The sequence below is a fragment of the Myxocyprinus asiaticus genome, chromosome 5 (assembly GCF_019703515.2).
Source record: "Myxocyprinus asiaticus isolate MX2 ecotype Aquarium Trade chromosome 5, UBuf_Myxa_2, whole genome shotgun sequence".
Lineage (NCBI taxonomy): Eukaryota > Metazoa > Chordata > Actinopteri > Cypriniformes > Catostomidae > Myxocyprinus > Myxocyprinus asiaticus.
The window spans coordinates 21,695,314-21,704,918 of NC_059348.1; the positions used below are offsets into that span (position 1 = coordinate 21,695,314).

Below are 9,605 nucleotides of genomic sequence, written 5' to 3' on the forward strand. Positions count from 1 at the left end.
TCTAAATTCACTTTAGTGTTTAATAAGGTGTCAACGTTGTGTAGTTGATCAGACAGCCCCTTACAGACACACACGCAAACCTTGAGCATGCCTAGCACAAAAATCACAGTGTACCGTTCAATCAGGCCTTTTTTTTCCCTCTTGCTCTCCTTTTTGGTTTGGCTAAAGGTTTTAGCTGCATGGAGAATGAAAGCTGCCACCATAAGGAACCCCAGCCCATTGAGGAAGTGACAGGCACTGCCAGAATATGATCCTAATCCTGTTCCTAGCATTCTTTTAGCCCGCTGGCACTGCAATTTTGCCACATACTCTCCAAGCTGTCAGCTGGGGTAAATCTCTCTAATAGCACATTGCTCAGATACACATTAAAGAACTCTTGAAAACTAACGCGTCCTTCGTTTCAACAGCTCACTCAGACATCGGCCTGTACGGTAACCAAAAGATGGCAAAAAATAAATATATATATGTTAATGTGTTAAACATGAAACAGAGTTTAGCAGTGAAAGGAAATGTGTTGTAATATCTTCAATTAAAATATATAAGAGTGAAGAAACAGGGCTGAGAAAGCGCTGGCAACGGGATGATGACAACAGGTGTTTGAACTCCGTTGCAAGAGGTCGCTCTCTTTGGTCCCAGCTTTCTTTTCTGATTCAATTCTCTCCTTTTTATCCCTCTGTTATCACAACCCCACTTAATCCTCTTAAGGGCAAAGAAAACCCCTCTTTTCTGGGGAGAGCTAACCCAAGCCAACTGCAGCACTCCAGAGCCTGTCACCAAGGCGCTGTTTCAGTCACACGTAATTACACATCAATGCCACACTACACATACCTTTCAGAAGGGGAAAGTGGCATTGTGGGCATGTGGAGGGAAGCTCAGCTCTCTTTGAATGCAGGACACAGTCATATGGATTAAGTCTCCACCGGACACTTGAGCGAGGCGAGACACTTCACTACTGTGCAAGTCTTAAGGAAAGCAGACAATCCTGGGCGAAAATGTATTGAAGCGACTGATTTATTTTCTTTATGGACGATTAAAGGAATATTCCGGGTTGAATTAAGCTCAATCGATAGCATTTGTGGCATAATGTTGATTACTACAAAGAATAATTTCGACCTGTCCCATCTGGGTTACAGTGAGGCACTTACAATGGAAGTGAATGGGGGCCAATCTGTAACCGTTAAAATACTCACTGTTTCAAAAGTATAGCCACAAGACGTCAACAATATGCATTTTAGTGTGATAAAATCACTTACTAACCTTTCATGTGTAAAGTTATATCCAATTCCAATGATTTAAAAAACTTTACAGCTCAAATACAAAATTATTTTTGTAAGTGAAATTTATGTAAGTGCTTTGATCAAATTATAAGCTTCGCATTTCTGCCTTTAAACCCTCCAAAAATTGGCCCCATTCTCTTCCATTGTAATTACAAGTGGCTCACTGTAACCTCGCTTTTTGCTTTTTTTTTTTTTTTTTTTTTTTTTTTAAAGAAAAGGAGGGACGAATCTATATGAATTTTTGTGGTAATAGACATTATGCCACAAATGCTGTCGATTAAGTTTAACTTTAATATTCTTTTAAGGGGGAAGATGTGGTAATCCACGCCAAGGATCACGGGACAGATCGGAGATCGGTTACTGGGTTTCACACAATGATGGCAGTAGATAAGATGGAGCTTGACTCTAATGTTTTTAACCGTGATGATCTGAAAGCTTCATCGCATCAGTAATGAAAGGTCCAGAGCCTGAAGAGCGAGAGCCGAGGCTATGGCTTCATGCTGGGCTCTTAAGATTTGCAACTCATACCATAGACATCTGAGCAGTAGGATATGCCTCAGGCCAGAGCTTCTTGCCACATAAGACAATCAAATATCTTATCACTGAAGTGCCTGAGGTCGGGACTTAACTCTATGTGAACACAGTATTAAGGGTATTACTTGGTATAAAGGCATAACTGCTTGTGGACAACAGAACAAGCATGAAGTCTAGTACTGATACGTTGGACTTGAGGCAGTTATGTGCACATCACACCCCGCATTTACCAACAGCAAATGCACATTATCAACACAGAGGGAAAAACAAGATATCTATATAGAGGTCAATGATTGCTATTGTTGGTGGACACTAACAGTATTAAGAGACAATACAGCTAGGGCTCTAGAACGAGGTGGTTAACATTCCCAAGGTGGGAAAAACAAAGTTCATTAAACTGTTGTACTTCAGTGATAAATCGATACACAAGTCTCACATACACGCACATCTGGGGTCCAAGTTGGTTGTGAAAACAAGGGGGTGAGCATGACCCTTCTAAAGGGTCCTTCAGGTTTGAAGCAAACTTTGCAAAAGTTCTAGCAAGAGTATTCGATCGTGTGACTCTATCATAAGTGGTTTTCCCCCCCACAAAATACTCATGTTTGCCTTTTACAGAGGAAGCCGATATAACATTTACCCACCTACGGACATCTGAGATTCTGTCATTATAAGGCCTCTGTGTCCAGATGATATTCTCCATGTTTCTGTCATTACAAAGATCTACATCAGATTTACATCATTGGCAAGGTGCTCTCAAATGTTCGGATGCCAGCATCCTCAACAGTGTCAAAGTCAATAATGAATACAACCTACAGATGACAATAACTCGTCCCTAATGGCCCCTCTGTCTCCTGAGTGTTAAAAAATGTAAATGTATGTAAAAGCCCATAGGAAACACATATTTACAATACGTTTAGGTAATCACAAGATGCAGGCATGGAGAAATATCCTGGCCGAGAGAAGCAGTCAATGCAAAAATAGTTTTTATGTGTCATTAATTCTCTTTGCATTCCCAAATAACCCTATATTACCACGGTAATACAGTAATCACTCACAATCGCACAGAAAATTATCTGCACTCATCTGTGGAATAAAAGGCGAAAGGGAAAACGAGGGGAAAGCATCCCATTTGAGTATCCTCTTGCGTCCTTAATGTTCACCGAGAAGCCGGCAACTAAACGAGCGCTCGGCCAATCTCGACTCCGGCACCGATGGAACACTTTCCGAGCAGCTTAATGATAGCGGGGAGTCGATGGCTCTTCCGAAAATGCGCACACCTTTTCATGCTACATTGCTCGGAATAGACGCAAGGTTCATGGACAACCGGGGGGAAATTGAACCTTTTAGACGTTACCAGAAAACAAAACCATCCTCTGATGCCAAGTCTAAACGACACACTCAAAAGTGAGGCGCTGACATTAGGTGTGTGTGGATGTGTCGCAGACAGGCACATCATTGATCAGAGAGACGCTCGTCTCTTTTGTTGCTCATTAGACGCCTCTCTATCCTCATAATTAATACAGTGCATGGTCTATATTAACTAGAAAACTTTGACTTTAAAGTCATTTTTGCTCAACGTTTCTGTGAATGACAGAGAGATTAATTTATGAACATTAAACCCTTCTGAAGGTTACATGCTCAAAAATTAGGGTTTGAATGAAGGAAAACAGATTTTGAAAAGTGCAATCAAGGAAACTGCATTTCTTTAAATGCAAATCATTTTATCATAAAAAAAATAAATAAATGGCAGCTTTTTGGCAAATCATTTAGGTAAATGATCTACTCAGGTAATATAAATACATTTAATTTTAAATATTAATACCAGCATATACAAGTTGTGTAATAGTCCGTTGTCGCCCCCTTCTGAACAACACTGGAAACACATCAGTCGCCAAATCTGTTTTATTTCGCATATATTTACAAAGAACGATCAGTGAAGTGAATTGGATTTTCATTACAAGCAGAAGTAATGGTTCACCAAAGTTTTCTAGACGAGACACACCGTTTTAAACACAGCAAGCATTGGTGTTTTGAGCTTTTCAGTGTTATCTTCTGATGGGGATACTTCTTTAACTTTGTCTTTTTACTTTTATTTAAAAAAAAAAAAATTATTCTATTGAATTTCATAAGCATAACACTCTCTACATCCTTTATGTAAAAAGGATGTGTATTTGACAAATCTTGAATATTTTGACCTTTTTATATAAGCACTCGTCTGATTTAATTATTAACAGGTATTTTCTGAGAAACTTATGATGGTGATATTGACACCACTGAATAACGTGAGCAGGCCTGATTATACTGAGATTGTTAAACTCTAGTTATTAAAGATTGAGTAACAGAGCAAAACACTTCACAGACAGATTTTGAAGTTCCATGTTTAGTCACTAGAGGGCATCCTTGCCACAACTTTTGTGAAATTCAAGAGCTCCACTTGAAGTAATAGTTCACCCAAAAATGACAATTCTCGCATCATTTACTCACCCTCATGCCATCCCAGATTTGTATGACTTTCTTTGTTCTGCAGAAAACAATTTTTTAATTTAAAAAATGTAGAAGAATATTTCAGCTCTGTTAGTCCATACAATGCAAAAGAATGGTGGCCAGAACTTTGAAGCTCCAAAAAGCATATGAAGGGATAATAAAAGTAATCCATATGACTCCAGTGGTTAAATCCTTGTCTTTTGAAGCAATATGATAGGTGTGGGCAAGACAAAAAGTCAATATTTAAAGGAATAGTTCACCCAAAAATGAAAATTTGCTGATAATTTACTCACCCTCAGGCCATCCAAGATGTATCTGAGTTTCTTTCTTCTTCAAAACAGAATTTAAGACTTTTAGGATTTCATTTCAGGCCTCCTCCTCTAAACAATGCAAGTGAATGTCCTCCATTTTTTGACGGTCCAAAATGCGTATTTAGGGTGCATCAAAATAATCCACATGACTCCAGTCGACAAATAAAGTTCTTCTGAACGCAAACAATTGATTATTTTTAGAAACAAAACAATACTTATATACTTTTTAACTACAAATGTTCACTTCCGTACATCTCTGTGACCTGAGCTCATGAGAGAAATGACGTAAGCTTGTTGGTAAGGTCACATGTCACGTGGAGGAGTCAGGAAGCGCGTCACTGTTTACATTGTTTTTAAAAAAATTATTTGGAAATTATTTTTTTATTTTATATTGTTTTTAAATTGTTTTGGAATGTTTTGGTTTGTGAACGGCACAAGTTTCTCTTGTAAACAATGACACGCTTCCTGACTCCTCCTCCACGTGACGTGTGACCTTACCAACAAGCTTACGTCATTTCTCTCATGAGCTCAGGTCACATAGATGTACGGAAGCGAACATTTGAAGTTAAAAAGTATATAAGTATTGTTTTGTTTCTAAAAATAATCAACCGTTTGGTTTCATAAGACCTTTATTTGTCGACTGGAGTTGTGTGGATTATTTTGATGCACACTAAATATGCATTTTGGACCGTCAAAAAAATGGAGGACATTCACTTGCATTGTTTAGAGGAGGAGACCTGAAATGAAATCCTAAAAGTCTTAAATTCTGTTTTGATGAAGATAGAAACTCAGATACATCTTGGATGGCCTGAGGGTGAGTAAATTATCAGCAAATTTTCATTTTTGGGTGAACTATTCCTTTAAGTCTTTTTTTCCTATAAATTCTCCTCCCTGCCCACTAGGTGGCAATATGCGAGATGAATGTGAATTGCCAAAAACAAAAGAATGAGAAAGTGAAAGTGGAGATTTATAGTAAAAAAGTACTTAAATATGGATCTGTTTCTCACCCACACCTATCATATCACTTCTGAAGAAATATATTTAACCACTGAAGTCTTATGGATTACTTTTATGCTGCCTTTATGTGCTTTTTGGACCTTCTGAGATCTGGTCACCATTCACTTGCATTGTAAGGACCAACAAAGCCAAGATATTCTTCCAAAAATCTTTGTTTGTGTTCAGCAGAAGAAAGTCATACATATCTGGGATGGCATAAGGGTGAGTAAATGATGAGAGAATTTTCATTTTTGGGTGAACTATCCCTTTAGCTGTGGTCTAACAATATTTGAAAGTCTAGCTAATTCATTCGTCGTAACTTACACAAATAAATTGGTCCAAAGTTGGCACATAAATGTGGTAAAACCAGTTCCCCGACATTTAACTGTGGAGCAAAGTGGAAAGAATCAAAAAAGCGTTGAGTGAACCATCTGAGGTCCTGAACCTGCACTGTGATTCCCAGCTCCTCTAGAGCGAGACTTATGGCCTGCTGCACCACACACTCATTCTGCAGCTGGGACAGGGAACACGTCGAGTACACTATGTCTCCACCCTTTCGCGTGGCCTGGATCCCAGCCCTGGACAGAGGAAATGTTTTTATGTCTTTATGGATGTAATCTCCACAAATATTATCACAAAAACTGCCTAATAAAAAAATATATGATACTTTATAACTTTCTAACTTGCTGTCTGTATTGATTTAAAAAGCATAACTCACACAAGAAGCTGTGTTTGCAAGAGGGGAAGTTGCTGTCTCTCTTTTGTCCTGGATCTCTTAAATAAATTGTTCTCTTCCACCATTACAGAGTGTCTGTCTGTAGTGCAGGGAACATCTACAAGGACCTGTGGAAATATGGAAGAGTTGAGTTAAAAGGCAAAATGCCCAAATACACAAAGTTGACATGAGTTGTCTGTTGCCATATGCTTGCCACATATGCATACATTTATTACATTACTGCAGAGGGAAAAGGAAGCAGATGTTAGGTCTTCTTGTAATACTGGTGTCATAAAAACATCACTCAAATTAACTCGTTATGAGTATAATAATGTAGCAGCCAAAATAACTGTACCCCATGAAGTCATTACTAAGTTATTAAGGTCTGGTTATCTTTTTGCCAAATAGTATTTCATTCAACACAGACACAGAAAATGTGCTGTTCACTTTTTTTTTTTTTTTGCATCTTAACATGTCTTGCTTGCACAACATACTCTTTTACTTCAAAAGAGCTGTTCTTACGTTTCCAGACTACTAATACTAACTCTATCAAAGCTTTTCTCCTCTGTCAGGCCTAATTTCCGACCATCAATGGAAGTGATGTGGATTTTGTCTTCCTCCAGGAACTCTTTGGGCAGGTAGCTCTGCAGAGTCCTGCGTAGCCGTGCAGTGCGAGAACCTGATAAATCGTTTGCCCACAGAAAATCTGAAAAAGAGAAAATGCTCACATGTCAGAAAGGTTGTACAGGAGCCACACATGACAATCAAACCCAGATCTACATTTCTTCTATTAGAAAGCCATGAATGGAATTGCTATGGAACATACGCTGACTGAACATAAAGAGCATATAATAGATATGGCGATTCACATACCGACTGTATGTGTCTGCAGGAGAGCAAGGGTCTTTCCCCCAGGAGCAGCACACAGGTCCAGCACTGTCTGTCCTGGCTGGACATCCAAAGCTAGCACAGGTAGCACTGAGGCAGCATCCAGGAGATAATATCCTAGTAAGCCACTGCTGTCTGGTCTAAGTGAATAGGACAGATATATTAAGTGTGATCATCAGACTGAGACAGCATAAGAAACAAGAACTCTTAGTAACTCTCACCTTGCAGGTTTGAATCGAGATATGTCTCCTTGAGGAAAAACAAGACATTTGATATCAGGGCTTATACTAGGATGAAGATCAGCAGGTTTCAATATGTTTCTGTGCAAGGGGTTGGAGTCCTGTGAATGTTGATGTGCCTCATTTCTGGAACATTCAACATTGATGAAGTCTCTGCATCCTTGGGCTTCCAAGTCTGAGATTACATTAGACGTTGAAGAGAAGTTGTTTATCAATGCTCCATACTTTTGTTCAGACAGCATGGCCACTCGAACAGACGGCCACAGGTCCCCTAATTGCATGTTGTAGGATGTATCGAAGTTTTGCAGAGCAAGATCAGTGGCAGGAAACTTGGGCCTTGTAGCTGCCTGGTAGTGCAATATATAGAAACTATGAAGCTGTCTATTTCTGACACTTGATGTATTACTTTGAAAGTGCTACCGGAATACTTACCCATTTTGTTTTAACTCGATACCTTCGCTGGATAAATGTAATAGATTCTCTGAATTTATTTATACAAAATCTCGTGCATATGTGCGCCGCCATGTTTGTGTACCAGCGAAACGTGTCCGCCGTTTCTGCACACATTGGTTCCACTATAATGTGCTATATCTATCCGTTAAACAAATAAAGTCCATCACATTCTCAGGCAACAGCAATATAACCTGAAAATACAAATGATAAACGGATTTTATATTTAATGTATCAACAACTTGTCATGTGGACCTTTATAAAGTGCTTATAACGTTATAAGTTGTGCAATTGCTTCAGTCTTTCAGTAACTTTCCATCAATTTCTTGCTAAATTGACGTTGTAAATGTCCAGTTACATAACCTAATTAATATTCATGACTCGAGTCTTACCGTAGTAGGATTTGTCAATTCACGTCATCATTAAGTGTTTACACACATTAGAATGGCACAGACTTCTTGTACAGCCAATAAGTGTTCACAAAGGCTAAAATCTGTGTTTTAGTGTAAAGTTTACACTTTACAGCAAGTAGCAAGGAGGTATGGTATGTTGGATAGATATAAACAGATTAAGCTGTATATTGCACATAGTTATTGCTCAATTGAGGCAGTTTTAACTGTTCATGAGATGGATAGCCTGAGGGAAAAAACTGTTCCTGTGCCTAACAGTTCTGGTGCTCAGAGGTCTGAAGTGTCGACCAGAAGGCAACTGTTCAAAAAGGTAGTGGGCAGGATGAGTGGGGTCCAGAGTGATTTTTCCAGCCCTTTTCCTTTTTTGCAGTCTGAAATATCTTTTGTAGTCTTCTGATGTCCGATTTCATAGCTGAACCAAACCAGACAGTTACTGAAGTGCAGAGGACAGACTCAATGACTGCTGAGTAGAACTGTATCAGCAGCACCTGTGGCAGGTTGAATTTCCTCAACTGGCGAAGGAAGTACAACCTCTGCTGGGCCTTTTTCACAATGGAGTCAATGTGGGTCTCCCACTTCAGGTCCTGTGAGATGGTAGTGCCCAGGAACCTGAATGACTCCACTGCTGCCACAGTGCTGTTTAGAATGGTGAGGTGGGGTCAGTGTTGGGGTGTTCCTCCTAAAGTCCACAATCATCTCTACCGTTTTGAGCGTGTTCAGCTCCAGGTTGTTTTGACTGCACCAGTGAACCAGCCGTTCAACCTCCCTTCTGTATACAGACTCATCGTCATCTCGGATGAGGCAGATGACAGTAGTGTTGTCTGCAGACTTCAGGAGCTTGACAGAGGGGTCCTTGGCGATGCAGTCATTGGTATACAGGGAGAAGAGTAGTGGGGAGACCACACATCCCTGGGGGCAACAGCGCTGATCGTACATGTGCTGGAAGTGAATTCCCCCAGTCTCATGTTAGATTTCTTGACCAGACATAAACATTAACAAACTCTCCTAACTGCGCTGTTATAGAGAACTTGTTTTACAAATCAGCCGTACAGGTGCCTGGGTAAGTGATGTGTTTAATTGTATGTAGTCAGTGAATTAACCTGGTTTAACCTTGTAAAGTGGCTTGGCAGTTTTGAGTCTTGACAACTAGCAAGCTCTTACTACCTTATTTTTACGCCCATACACGTGCACTGCAATGAAAATAGACAGTTCTCTTTCAAATTACTTTGTCAAATCACCATTTATACAAGTTTGCATGCTTCACTGCAATACACTGACAGATATCAGACCACAGTACACAC

The 9,605-nt window shown here is 39.5% G+C and overlaps 1 protein-coding gene across 1 annotated transcript; it reads right to left on the reverse strand.

Moving 5' to 3' along the window:
* Positions 1 to 5,702: 5,702 nt before the first annotated feature.
* Positions 5,703 to 7,986, reverse strand: nsun4 (NOP2/Sun RNA methyltransferase 4). The gene is made up of 6 exons (XM_051698798.1): positions 7,877 to 7,986; positions 7,427 to 7,791; positions 7,191 to 7,345; positions 6,863 to 7,023; positions 6,321 to 6,445; positions 5,703 to 6,180 (listed from the first exon to the last, which is right to left on the reverse strand). Exons 1-6 carry the CDS (start codon positions 7,967 to 7,969, stop codon positions 5,904 to 5,906), a joined length of 1,176 nt encoding a protein of 391 aa, XP_051554758.1. The 5' UTR covers positions 7,970 to 7,986; the 3' UTR covers positions 5,703 to 5,903.
* Positions 7,987 to 9,605: the final 1,619 nt, after the last annotated feature.